At 46.1% G+C, this 13,945-nt stretch overlaps 1 protein-coding gene across 2 annotated transcripts in view; it reads left to right on the top strand.

Moving 5' to 3' along the window:
- USP46 (ubiquitin specific peptidase 46) overlaps window positions 1-13,945 on the top strand; it is a 57,307-nt gene that overhangs the window by 18,532 nt on the left and 24,830 nt on the right. For both annotated transcript variants that reach the window (XM_045079743.1, XM_004764954.3), the window contains exons 2-4: window positions 4,657-4,737; window positions 7,223-7,436; window positions 8,855-9,084. In XM_045079743.1, coding sequence (XP_044935678.1) covers window positions 4,657-4,737; window positions 7,223-7,436; window positions 8,855-9,084 — 525 coding nt within the window. The remainder of the gene's footprint in view (window positions 1-4,656; window positions 4,738-7,222; window positions 7,437-8,854; window positions 9,085-13,945) is intronic.

Raw genomic sequence — 13,945 nt, 5'->3', positions numbered from 1 at the left:
GTGGGTGGCCAGAGCTGACCCCAGAGATAGCAGCGGGGACTTGGTGGTTTTAGAGTAGATTTGTATTTACGGAGAATACTCGTGCTGCCATGTTGATGTGGGGTTAGAGGTGGGGACATGGGTGTTAGGACGCTGTCATAGCTCCAGCGAGAGTGGCCTGGCCTAGCTGGCGATGACAGGAGATTAAAGAGGAGCAAAAGGCCTGAAAGGTGGAAGGAGCGAGAACCCAAAGACAGGGTGGGTGGGTCAGGGAAGGCCCCCGGGCTAGATCTCCTCACAGCCAGAAAGCAGGCAGCATTGTCATTTACTCTGTGAGGAAAGACCAGGAAAGGGTTGGATTTGGGCGAAGGAGAAGGGGAGGCTCTAGTTTGGAATAGACTGATTGGGAGCGCCTCAAGCCATTGGAAATGCCCGTTCACATCCAGTCTGAAAGAGCTCAGAAGTAAGTTTTCTGGGATGAAGATGAAGTTGGAAATGGTAGCTGCTGCTTGAGGCCCCATGAGTGGTTATTGCCCAGACCCTAGAGAGGGGCATGGAGAAGAGGCCTCAGTGCCTGGAGAAGGCCAGCCGCTCAACGTGCGCCCTGGAGTTGGCCGTGTTTGGAGCACGTCAGGGATGAAGTGGGGGTAGAATCCAGACGAGAGATGTGGAGGTGAGGAAAGAGAGACAAGCCTTCAAGAGTATTACGGACAATCTCTAACAAATTGTATTAGTGTCCTGTTGCTGCTGTCACAAAGTACCATAACTCAGTGCCTTAAACAATCCGGATTTATCATTTTGCGGTTCTGGAGGTCAGAGCTCTGAAGTGGGCCTCCCTGAGCGAACATGAAGGTCGTACGGGGTGAATCCTGCCTGGAGGCTCTAGCAGAGACTGTGTCTTCCCTTATCCAGTTTCTAGAGGTTGCCTGGGTTCCTTGGCTCCTGGCCCCCTTCCTTCATCTTTGAGATTGGTAAAGGCCGATGGAGTCCTTCACACATGGCATCACTCTCGTCTACCATTCTGCTTCCGTCTCCCACCTTTAAGGCTCTTTGTGATCACCTTGGACCCACCAAGAGAATCCGGGACAGTCTGCTATCTTAAGGTCAGCCGACTGGCAAATTAATCCCATCTACAGCCTGAATTTCCCTTTGCCATTAAGGAAATATAATCACAAGTCCTGGAAATTAGGACATGGGCTCTTCAAAGGACCATTACCCTGCCTGTATAGGTACTTTTTTTTTTTTTAAAGAAAGATTTTATTTATTTACTTGACAGATATCACAAGTAGGGAGAGAGGCAGGCAGAAAAGAGTGGGGGGGGAGTAGGCTCCCCGCTGAGCAGAGAGCCTGATGCGGGGCTCCATCCCAGGACCCTGAGATCATGATCTGAGCCGAAGGCAGAGGCTTAACCCACGGAGCCACCCAGGCACCCCCTGTACACGTACATGTTGTGGTGTAGATGGAATGGTGTAAGAAGCCCCACTACCCAGCACTCAGCTTCAACAACGAAATTATATCCCCATGTCTCTGCACCTCAGCACTGGATTTTTTTTTGTTGTTGTTTTTAAAGTTTTTATTTATTTATTTATTTGAGAGCGAGTGCAGGCATAAGAGCTCTGCAAAGCTGGGTGGAGAGGCAGAGGGAGTGGAAGAAGAAGGCTTCCCGCTGAGCAGGGCTTCATCCCAGGACCCTGGGATCATGGCCTGAGCCAAAGGCAGACGCTTAACCGGCTGAGCTCTTCAGGGGCCCCTCACCACTGGATTATTTAAAACAAATCTTAAGACGTTCTATCTGACTCGTCTGTAGTTGTTTTGGAATAGAGAGTTCTTTAAAGAAGTTGAGCCGTGATGCGACGGTGACACTGGTGGAGGTCACTGGGGGAGAGGTGTGGGAGAGTGTGCACGCATGTATTTAGTGGGAGAGGCACTGAGGCATGCTAAATTCTTCATGTTGACCTTCAGAGCCCGGGGCAGAAATGACATGGTGTAAACATCTGCCACGAGCCTTTACAACAGGTATGTTCAATTCTGATGGGAAGGATCTAACCGTAGAGGAGACATCGGATTGGACAAGAGAGAGGGCTCCTTCATTAACCGAGGGACATAGGTTGGAAGGTTTGGGAGTGGAATTAAGGGAGTTCCTCCCTGCTGGTTTAGTTTAATTCAGTTAATTTTTTTTTTCTCCTGTATTGAGTTGGAAGCCAGGGAGAGACACAGAGGAGATCTAGGGGATGTGGAGGTTTTGATGAGCTCCGGGAAGGTTGGAAATTGTCGTCGTGGCGTGGAGAATGAGTGCCCTGAAGAGACATTGTTTGAAGTAGGACCTGTTCGGGGCCACTTGAGTGAATTCGGGTGAATCCAGCCAGCGTGGCTGTGTGACTCCCACTAGCATTGCACATCTGTGTGGGGGTATGTGTTCAGAGAAGGTGGACAGTTCGGTTCTTGCTGGGTTGGTTTTCGCTAGGTGGTGTGCCCAAAGGACAAGGTGTAGGTTGTTTGTAAGAGCCGTGGAAGTCAAGATCCCTGGGCTCTAAGCTGAATAAGAAAGAAGGGGAGCGAGAGGGTCTGGGCAGCACATGGAGTGTGGATGCCTCAGGAAGCCGGCAGCCAGAGCTGAGCCTGGGTCGACGTCAGGGCAGCGAGCAGATCCGGAGGACGTCTCTGGGAGCGAGGTGCTCGAGTGGAGTGGAAGAGGAGGCAGCTGGAAAACAGGACCTCCAGGGACGGAGAGAGCGGACTGTGGGACTGCTCCCCCACATGCGGATGGGGACCACCCTGATGACGGCAGCAGACGGAGGGTAAAGGTGGGTCAGCCAGGGAGGACACAGGAGGGCCTTGCCAGCACTGGGAGGCGTGGGCCTCAGAAGGACAGGTGTTTTGAATAGGTTTTTTTCTCTTAAACTTTGCCCTCCGTATGAATGATCACCTCCCCAGCCCCCCCTCCAATGGGAAAGTATTAAGATAGGTTGAAAGAAGCAGACTCGATCCAAGAATTCCTGAATAGCAAAAAGCACGGATCAGCTTGAATATATGGCTGCCTCGTAAAGGGAGATTTAATGAGCTCTGTCTCCGTGTGCTGTACTTTTATATCTGACATTCCTCCTGGGCTCTAAGCCATATATTCTAATGCTCCTTCCGATATGGCTGTGGGGGTATTTAATATGCATTATTTGTATTGATTTATGATTGAGATAGAGCTTTTTTGAAAGTTTTTAGTGATTTTGTCTATGCCATAAAATCCTGCTATAATATGCTAAACATTATTTAAAAGATCCGGCATTGGGGCGCCTGGGTGGCTCAGTGGGTTAAGCCTCTGCCTTCGGCTCAGTCATGATCTCAGGGTCCTGGGATCAAGCCCCACATCGGGCTCTCTGCTCAGCAGGGAGCCTCCTTCCCCCTCTCTTTCTGCCTGCCTCTCGGCCTGCTTGTGATCTCTGTCTGTCAAATAAATAAAATCTTTAAAAAAAAATGAAAGATTTGGCATTATATATGGGGTTGCATTATTATGAAAGGTGGTGAAAACTACACACATACACACACACACAGTGAAACTGTTGAACACACAGATGACCACCGAACTCAAAGTCTCAGAAGACAGGACAAGGAATTCAGAATGTGGGCCGTGTAATGGACCTAGAGGACATGGGAAAACACTTGGCCCTTAGCAGTTTGTTCCATGTGGTTGCTCTCCTAGCATTTGTTAAGATCGTGGGCTCCCAACTGTGACTCCTGGGTTCAGGTCCCAGCTCTGCCACTTATAGACTGTGGTCCTTGGGCGGATTTTTAACTTGTAAACCTTATGTTCCTATTAAATGGGGGTTATGATAGTACTTACCTGTTGGATCGTTTCGAGAGTCAATAGCACAGTCCCTGGCACATAGTGGGACTACCCAGTAACTTCCCACCATCTTGTTGGAGCGTTAAACTTGACTTACTAATTTGATGCATTTGGGAAGTGTTGGGTTTTAAAGGGCATTGCTCCCTTATTCACGATATTCCTTGGACATTTCACTTTCCCAGGCAAGACCCTCCCCCACCCATTGAAAGCGCCGACTGTCCACACTCCACCCTCCTCCACCCCTCCTCCCTGCGGTCCACACCCTCAGTTCCGACTTTACTTTTCGTCTCGGCACTCACGACTTTCCAGTATATTGTCTAGCGTATTTGCTTTTTCTTTCTGGCTATCTTCATCCACTAAAATGTGAGCTCCGTGAAAGTGGGCTTCCTTGTCTGTTTCTTTCACTGTTGGAGTGCCACTGCCTAGAACAGTGCCTGGCACATAGTAGGTGCACAGTAAGTCTTCATCAGAAAGGAGAAATGTGCTTGGAGAGTGGTGATATGAATCTTTAGACCACTAAGTATTATAAAAGCTGTCGAGCTTAAACATGGTTTATTCACAAGTTCTTAATGATAGTTTGCTTCTTTGCCTATCAGACCAACTTTCCTGTTAGAAGATCATCGAAGCCACCAAGTAGAGCAGGTTTGAAGGGATGATTCGGTTGGATGAGGGGAAGAATAAGGCTGATATTATTAATTCATTTGCTGATTTACTTCTGACACGTTTTTTCCTAGCGTGAACATCACCACCCACCATGAGGACCCGGGGATCAACAGAGGACTCTGCTAAGGGTCTGTTGTCCATTTTACCTACAACAGAACTTTTCTTTTCTCTTTCAGGGCACCAATGCCTCTGCTCTGGAAAAAGACATTGGTCCAGAGCAGTTTCCAATCAATGAACACTACTTTGGATTGGTCAACGTAAGTATTCAAAAATTACTATTTTTATCAAATGTTTGAGAGCATTAAAAGCAACTTAATGGTAGTTTTCCTTACTACCAATTTTTAAATAATTTTTCATGTGTCTTAGTTCCTAGGAATGGCACATGTTGGGAAGGGAGAAGTTTAGTCCAGTTTTTAGAAGTGTCAGTTGTCCCAGTAAAAGGGTTTAATTATTGCCTTGTTGGGTTGGATTCTCACCACCCCCCCCACCCAACTTACACGATTTCCTTTGTACACATAACTTTCGGAGCAGTTTTGTTAGACTTTATGTCCAGATCAGCTTATATCATCTGGACGAGCTCCTTGGGCAGTCTCTGTTTCAGTACGCGTCAGTACAGCCAGAGCGTTAAGGGTGTTACCAGCTCATCCCCAGTAACCGTTTAACCATATAAGCTGATGGTGGTACTTAAAACAGAGGTGGGTCGTGGGGGAGAACCGGGACCCATGGATTGCAGAATTCCTTGGCCCCATTTTGTCTGTGCTCGGCAGTGGCTCCCTTGTGTGTGGCCACGGTTGGCAGGCTCTGCTTCCTTGGTAAGTTGATCCTACATACTAAGGCCATATTACCCGCCACCCTTGTGAGCTTTCTTCCTCGCCCGATCCTTCCCCCTCTGGCACGGAGGTTTTCCACACACCAGGTGTTAACTCCTAAGAATCCGGTTTTCGGGAACAATGGCTCTCAGCAGAATCTGCCCATACCCATGTGTTGTAAGTGGTAGTTTCACTGGGGAAGCTAGAAGTGTTCTCAGTGAGTGAATGCCATGTGTGGTTTATGGAAAGAACGTTGGCTTCGAAGTAATATGGACCGAGTCTAAATTGTGCCCGTGCTGTTTACTAGCTGTGTAGTCTTGAGCAAGTCAGTTGGCCTCTCTGAGCCTCCATTTCCCCAGCTGTAAAGTGGAGACCATGCGACCTCTATTTCGTGAGTTAGAGTGAAGGATCGGTGAGAGCTCCTAGTGAAGATCCTGACAGGAGTCTGAGACACACAGTGGACACTCCGTGAATGTTAGTTCCTTTTCTTTCCCGGGAGTCATCCCCTGGCTCGGCTCCAAGCGTTACTGAAGTGTGTCTAGGTCAGGGCAGGGCAGTGAGTCGAAGGGCAGAGGATACATGGGAATATAGGGCGTTGTGTGGGTGAAACACTGACTCCTCTAATTTTATTAGCTTTTTCTAGTCATTATGCACAGGCCTCTGCTTAGCTCTGTGAAGGTAGTTACTCAAGTTGTAAGAAATTCTGCCTTTGCTAGGGAATATACGAATGGGGAGAAGAGAATGAAGGCCATTTCCTAGTTTGTGGAAGTGTTGTGAGATTAAATGTATTAATAGCTTCATTTATGTTCACTTCGAATGGTAATTCATGAAAGTTCCAGCTTCTCTTTAAAAAGAGGTTTGTCTCCTGTTACATAATTGTGTCAAAGTAGATTAAAGTATGTAAAAATAGGAAGTGTTCTATCTTAGCACACGTAGAAATGTCACATTAAGTATGGCGGAGCATCTGTTTCACTCTTGGGAAAATGGCACACCAGCCAACAACCAGTCTTGAGAAGATGTTCATGTTCTATTTTAGTCTTACACAGCGTCTTGAAATCTATGTTATTAATCTTGTGATTCCTTTAAATTTTTCCCTTTTCGTTTTCCTGTGTGTGGAAAACTCTAAAGGGATAGTGATAGTCCTGGCTGTGTTCTGCCACGGAGTCGCAGTCTGTGGAAAACCAGTGAGATGATGGCCTTTTCCCTCTTTGATCATAATCTGAGTGTCCATGGTTCTTGAGAGGAACAAAATATTACGGCGTGGGTCCTCCTGTGAGTACGTAGGCGAGCAGGAACCGAGTGCTGTTGGGTTGGGACACTCGCCATCTTGGCAGAAACCAGATGGAGGGTGACTTAGGAGCTGGAGGGGAAGAGGCTGGTGGGATGACCTAGGGGGGACCCCTCTTTGCCTCCGTTGCTCTGGAGTAAAGGAGGGCTTGCATTCTGAAGCGATGAGCAGGGGCACTAGAATCTTGACGGAGAAAAACTAAAGCAAGTTCCCGTGGAGTTGAGGGTATTTCACCCGAGCAAATGGTTCCTAGTTCCTGGGTTTCTTTCTGATGGATTTTTATTTTCTATCCTAGTGGTTTCCATGTGTTTCAATGGGACCTCTCGTAGCTACTTGCCTGGGTCGCCATATTATGTCCCATCCCCCCCCCCCCTTTTAAGCACCACGTGGTCTCCTTAGATTTTTTTTTGTTTTTTTTTTAAACCAAAGCTCATATCATTTTAGGGACTTTCATGGGCCAGAGAGGCCCCAGGTGGATGTAAATTTCAATCCTTTCCCTGGTGCCCAGATAGTCCCCGGTGTGGCGAGTGGTTTGCTCGTCTCTCACGTGGCGAGCAGGACGCTGCCCCTGGGGGGTCTGGGCTGGTTCCCGGAGGGTGGGCTTCCTCGGACCGTGAGCTGAAGTGCCCCTGTTGTCCCTCGCAGTTCGGAAACACGTGCTACTGTAACTCCGTGCTGCAGGCCTTGTACTTCTGCCGGCCGTTCCGGGAGAATGTGCTGGCATACAAGGCCCAGCAAAAAAAGAAGGAAAACTTACTGACGTGCCTGGCAGACCTCTTCCACAGCATCGCCACGCAGAAGAAGAAGGTTGGCGTGATCCCACCAAAGAAGTTCATCTCGCGGCTGAGAAAAGAGAACGGTGAGTCCTGGGTTTAAGGGTCCGAAATACGAATTCATCGTTCTGTGCCTCCCCCAAAGGGCTTTCCCCTCTGCCTTTTTTTTTTTTTTTTAATTTGGAAGGGAAAAAGAGTCTGGCCAACTCAAAAATCACTTTTTTTTTTTAAAAGAAGATATAATTCTCCATTTCTACCCCGCTAACATAAAATAAATCTGCATTAAAAAACATGTGTATAAATTCAGATTTATCATTCCATTTTGGAACGGTTTTTTATTTGTTCCACCTTGGGAGTTGTTTTTCTGGGTAGGACCTTTGTGAGAGAGAAATTGCCCAAGGCAGCCTTGTGAGCAGAACGCAGGTAGGAATACATAGGTTGGTACAATAATCAAATAAAAGAGTACTTATATAAACTTGTCATAAGTGATTAAAGTAAATGTATATTTTCTAATCAGAGCCTTGCTGTTTTAAAAAGAATACCTCTGACTTTTGCCTAAGACAATTGAAGGATATTAAATTGGAATCTTTATATTATTAAAATGGCCTGCTGTCACCTGATTTTTTTTTTTTCCCCCTGGTTTTTCTATCTTCTTTTTCGGGAAAAGTGGTAGTAGAGATGAGCTTGTTCCGGAAGCTTCGCATTGGTAATTTCTACGACTAGAAATAGTTGATACAGCAACTTGTGTTTATCCTAGATTCCAGCCTTACTGCAGCAGACTTGCACAGTGAATCAGATGTTTGTTTTATAAAGTCTCATTTAATTTGATTGCTGTCTTTTAAAGTTGTTGTAGTTTATATGTACCAGAATAAAAATAATCTGAGCAGGAAGCAGAGCACTCCCGAGTCTCATCGCGAACATGATTAATAATGAAGTTTTCCAGCTGCGTTCGCCTCCTGATTGTTTGTCCTTATGGCAGGGAGCAGCAGGAGGCTTCTGGAATCCTTTGTATTTGGTTTCAGAACTCCGTCAGATACAGGGGTCCCCCATCTCCCATATGTGTTTCCTTTAAGCTGCTTCCAGTCTGGGCCAGGGCTTAAGATGATCTTTGGGAAGAGACCCCAGTTGCTCTAGATAAAATTGCAGAATGAATAATGGATTGTTGGAGGTCACATCATATTAAGTATTGATATTTTATCAGGGAGCGTATGATGTAATTTCTGGGGGTTTCTGTAGGATAAAAATTCTGGTTGGTGTTTTATATATGGGATGACTTTAGGGAGCCTAGGGGAAGTGTAGTTCTTGGTGGGTGGTAGAAAAAAGGATAAAAAAACAAAAATTCTTCCGAAGTTTACCCATTAAAGTTGCAGAATAGAGATGGATAGATGTGGTACCTGTCCAGTTGACATTTCGATATGAAACTTGAAGTGCACGCTTAAAATGAAGCGTTTTGTGTTTGCCTTTCAAGAACCGCAGCTCGCACTCATGACCTGCTCTGTTCCAGATCTCTTCGATAACTACATGCAGCAGGACGCTCATGAGTTTTTAAATTATTTGCTAAACACCATTGCGGACATCCTGCAGGAGGAGAAGAAGCAGGAGAAACAGAACGGGAAGTTAAAAAACGGCAACATGAATGAGCCTGCAGAGAATAATAAACCGGAACTCACCTGGGTCCATGAGATTTTTCAGGGAACGCTGACCAATGAAACGCGATGCTTGAACTGTGAAACTGTAAGCACTGGGAGGGCGTGCGCGGAGCTGGCCTGGGTCTGTCCGTCCGGGCTCCGTTGGGCACGAGTGTGCTGTGGGCTGTAGCACCTGGCAGATGTCTGCAGCAGATGTGGACGATTCTGCTGATGTCTGTGAGCCCCGAGGACAGGCTTTGGGAAGCGTGTTCCCATCCAGGATGTCTCCGCTGGCCCAAGCAGACGGATAAGGGGAAAATCTCAAAAACTGGGAGGGTCCGTGAATTGACCTTCACCAGTTACCTTGAAAAGGGTTTGGTCACTCAGAGGTCATGTGAGACGTAGACTAAAACATCCCCCCACTTAAAGGAATCAGCCGTGGGTTGGTGAACTTGAAGTTGGAAGTCGGGCTTGGCTTTTGATTCCGCCCCAGTTCACTGGGCGTGCGGGCGAGTCCCTCCCAGTGCTGTTGCCAGGGCCGGGGAGGGGTGTGGGGGGGCTCGTGTGTTTGGATGAGTCTGGCACACAGTAGGCTCTTCCTGTCATTGAATTCAAAGACACGGTCTCCAGCGCATGAATGACTCAAAATGTCACGTTTGCTTGGTGTCTTTGATTTAACCCTGTGAGTGGCCTCATCATTCGGTGGTTAAAAGCCCACTTTAGATCCAGGCTGCTGAGTTCGTATGCCGGTTGTGCCAAGCCTTAGTTACGGGACCCTGGGCGTATTTATTATTCAGCCTCTCTGTCTGCACTCTCCTCATCTATAGATTGGGTACGATGAGAGCACCTATGTCATCGAGTCGTTTGAGAGGATGAAATGAGTTAATAGTTGGAAAACAAACGGAGCCTGGGTGCCCGTGCTTGGCCCCTAGCAAATAAGCAATGAATTGTCAGCTCTTATTATGTTCTGTAACTACTCACAACATAGCAAGTCTCTGAGTTCATAAGCAATCTCTCTGTTTCTTCACATCGCTCAGAAAAATTCTGTAGGATTGTGCATCTTTCTGGAGGAGGGAGAGAGCATCTCTCATTAGTTTCTGCAAAGAAACTAGGACCCAGAAATGATTAAGAAATGTGGATTTGAGTGGGAGGTTCTTTGTTTTTTTTTTTTTTTTTTTTTTGGCAGTCTTTCTCCTGTCCTTTTATTAAACAGTTTTTGAATCAATGTTCTGATTTGTTCATTGTAGAAACAGCTAGAAAACATAGCTAAGCAAAAAGAGAAAGAAGAGAGTAAAAGTTACCAGTGCTCTCCCCACCCTGAGATGATGAATTTGTAACATTTTCTAAAAATTGAGATCACATTTGCCCAGAGAGAACCGCTTGAACATTTTGAGATACATCCTGCCAAAACATTTTCTACACATACTTTTCTATCTAGAGATCTTTCCTCCCTCCCTTTTCCTTCTGTCCCTTTATATTTTATATTCCAGTAAAATCCAAATGAGTACAGAAGTAGAAGAGTAGAGTAAATCCCATATGGGCATTACTACGACTGTTAACACGCCGGCCCATCTCGATCATTTCTTGTTTTATGCCTCCTCCCCCACCCTTGCCAACCTGGTCATTTTTAAGCAAATCTCAGAAAACTCATCATTTCCCTTATAGTTTCTTCACCACTTTGTTAGCGATCTCTAAAAGGTAAGGTAAGACATCTTTTTTTTTTTTAAACAAAAGTACTTTACCATTATCACCCCTAAAAATAATTCCTTTACATCGTTATTCCCTTACTGTTCAGGTTTTTCTGATTATGCCATTTTTTTTTTTTTAAGCAGTTGGTTCATTCACATAAGGATCTAAACATCATTCACACACTGCCTGCCTCCCGCCAGTTCTGTCTCGTCTAGAAGGTACCGCCCACTGCTCCCCCTCCCTTCCTTTTTTCCTTGCATTTTAGTTACTGAAGAAATCATGTTGTCCTGTAGAATTTCCCACATTCTGGAAGCATCCTGTGGTATTCACAGGTACAGTGAAATGGCAGTATGTTCCTGCCGTCCTACTCTGTCTGTAGCTAACCCTCTTGTTTTATATTCCTTTGCCTTTCTTGCCGCCTTTTGTATCCGTGATACTATTTATTTATTTATTTATCTGTGCATCGGCGGTACTGTTAGTTCCAGATTCTCTTAGCGTTTACTCTAGAGACTGCCACATACATCTTTGCCTCAGTTAATTTTTTTTTTTTTTTTACCACTTCCCCAGCATTGCGAGACCTCGTGGACTACTTCACCTCCGTTTCCTTCTTTTGTTTTATTGTTTTGTGATGGCTCGTGACTTTTAGCATTTAATATGTTTTAAATCCATTGCCGTCTTTTATTCTTCTTGATACCGAATGTGTTTTTAGCCCAACTTCACTCCCTTTTAAACATCAAAATCCGGTCTATATTGTAAATATTATAATTTGCAGTTTTATAGTCTTTTTTTTTCTTTCTTCCCTCTTTTTGATAAGGGAGGATTCGTTCCTTGGCACCGTCTTCACCTCAGCTCTTGAAGCTGCTCCTTCGTCAGGTTCTGCTTGTTGTGTCTCTTCTCCACCCTCCACTTCTCTCAGTCCCCACGGCTCATGCCCCGGCTCAGCAGCGCCCACCCCCACCCCCCACCAGCTCTTCACTGCCAGTCTCAGCTGAATTGCAGTAACTTCTTGCTGGATTTTCTGCCCTTTCTCTTGCCTCCTCCATGTTACTGTCCTGTCCAACTAATAACAGTCTGTTCTTTGAATATTTGGTGAACTTGTGACTTACTGTTTTGAGTATTTAGTGAACTTGTAACTCAGATGCATCATTCAGTTTGTCTTGTTTTTTGTCTTCGTGTGAATGAAATAATACAGTATGTATTCTTCCATGTACTGTGTTTTGGTTTTGCTTTCCTGTCGAGTGTCCCTTTGAGATTCAGCTGTGCTGTTGCGGGATGCGGTCATTCGTTTTCGTTGCTGTATAGTACTCCATGCGTGAATAGGGGCCAGTCCACTAGTTCATCTCACTGTTGGCGGATATTTGATTGTTTCCAGGTTGGGGCAGCCATGAGCAATGCTGCTATGAACATTCCAGTTCATATAATCCAGTGTACATAAATCTCTCTATATATTTTTTTCCCTCTCTATCTATATTTTTTAGGTCCTGTGGTATGCTTATCAGAAAACTTCTTGTCCCATTTTACATGTGGAGCATATGATCATTATTTCTCCACATTGTTGTCTATACCTACTATTCTTAGATGGCTTCACTTTGGGTAATATGGTGGCTGTGGAGCTGAGTCTTAATTTCGTTCTGTAAGTACCCCACCCCCACCCCGCCTCAACCTGCTGCGTAAAAGCACAGATACCGAGGATACAGCGAGAGCCTTGCCTTTCTGGAACTTGGATGTGGAAGGCAGACCTTAACAACAAAAGGAGTAGTGAGTTTTGTCACGACGATTGTAAAATGGTGTGAAGGAGCGGTACAGAGTCCCCTGTGAGGTTATGCCACAGGAACCAGAACACTGGGGCGGCGCGTTTCTGTGGTTGCCCAGGAAGCCCGCAGCAGACAGTGTAGCTGGGCTGTCCTTTTCGGCTGTCACGGAAATTGATGTGGTTACTAAAGCCCTTCTGTGGAAAACTTGGTAGGAGTTTTCAGGAAGGCTCACACGAGAGGCTTAGTGACGTCTGTAGTTTCTTTTTTTAATCTGTGAACAGGTTATTTGATCCCAACAAATGCAAATAATGCGCCCTCAAATAGTTGTGTGGCAGAAACTCTCACCAGCCTGTTACTTTCCTGGGGGCCCAGAGATTCCCTTCAAAACTTTGGGGTGATGGCGGGGCACCTGGGTGGCTCAGCCAGTTAAGTGTCTGCCTTCAGCTTGGGTCATGATCTCAGGGCTTCTCCCTCTCCCTCTGCTGCTTGTTATAATGGGATTCCAGCCATTAAAAATACTTGCTTTGTGGAAGTAAGAGCAAATGTATGAGTCTGTCTTTATGGAGGATGGCACACTCTGAAAAACCTGTAGTTTTTAATTTTTTTTTTAAGATTTTATTTATTTGGAAGAAAGAGAGCATGAGCGAGGGAAAGGCAGAGGGAGAAGCAGACTCCCCACTGAGCAGGGAGTCCACCGTGGGGCTCGATCCCAGGACCCTGGGATCATGACCAGAGCTGAAGACAGATGCTTAACCAACTGAGCCACCCGGGTGCTCCTGTATTTTTTTTTTTTTTTTTTTTTTTTTGTCTCTTCAAGGGATTAGAGGCAGGAGTTTTCTCCGGAGCTACTTAGGTCATCACCTCCATTTCTTAGATCCTTTAACTGGATGGGTTCCTAGGAGTCATCCAATCCTTCCCTGCCAGTGCTTGCGTCCCTTCTGTGACATCCTAGCCAGTTGGTCACCAGCATCTCCTGTCCTCTGGCCAGAGATGGGGAACTCAATCTCCTGGCGAAGCGTTCCATTTTTAGAAAGCTCTAATTGTTAGGCAGGCCCGCTACTTTCGAAGAAAATACATAGCCTGCAGGCTGTTTTTGAGGACTTAGTGTAAAAGAAGACCTAACATTTAAGTTTTCCTTCACGGGGTGAGAAATATGGGTCCCCCCCTGAGTAATGTCTGGCCCAAGGCAAACAGCCTTTAGATGGTTCTGCTGTGGCAGTGTGCGATCTCACAGTGGGATTCCGCTGCGTGAGGTCCTGAGCTGCTCGTTAGCCCCCGGGGGAGCAGGGGGCCTTGCCACCGTAGCCAGCTCACCCGCCGGTTCCTGCAGTTGAGCAGAGCTCTTTGTGCCAGCCTTCATGCTCTCCGGAAACGTGAATTTTTTTCTTCTTGGTCTCACCCTTTGTAAATGTTGCTGGTGATTGCAGTGCAAATGTCAACCGAACGATTTATGGAGACGAACAGTTTCACTCTGCAATACACTTGCAGAGACTGTTTTAAGGGGGTGATTCAGTACACACTCGC

Source organism: Mustela putorius, unplaced genomic scaffold (assembly GCF_011764305.1).
Source record: "Mustela putorius furo isolate JIRA1106 unplaced genomic scaffold, ASM1176430v1.1 tig00000430_pilon_pilon_pilon, whole genome shotgun sequence".
Classification (NCBI taxonomy): Eukaryota; Metazoa; Chordata; class Mammalia; order Carnivora; family Mustelidae; genus Mustela; species Mustela putorius.
This window is presented reverse-complemented; position numbering and strand designations above follow the sequence as displayed.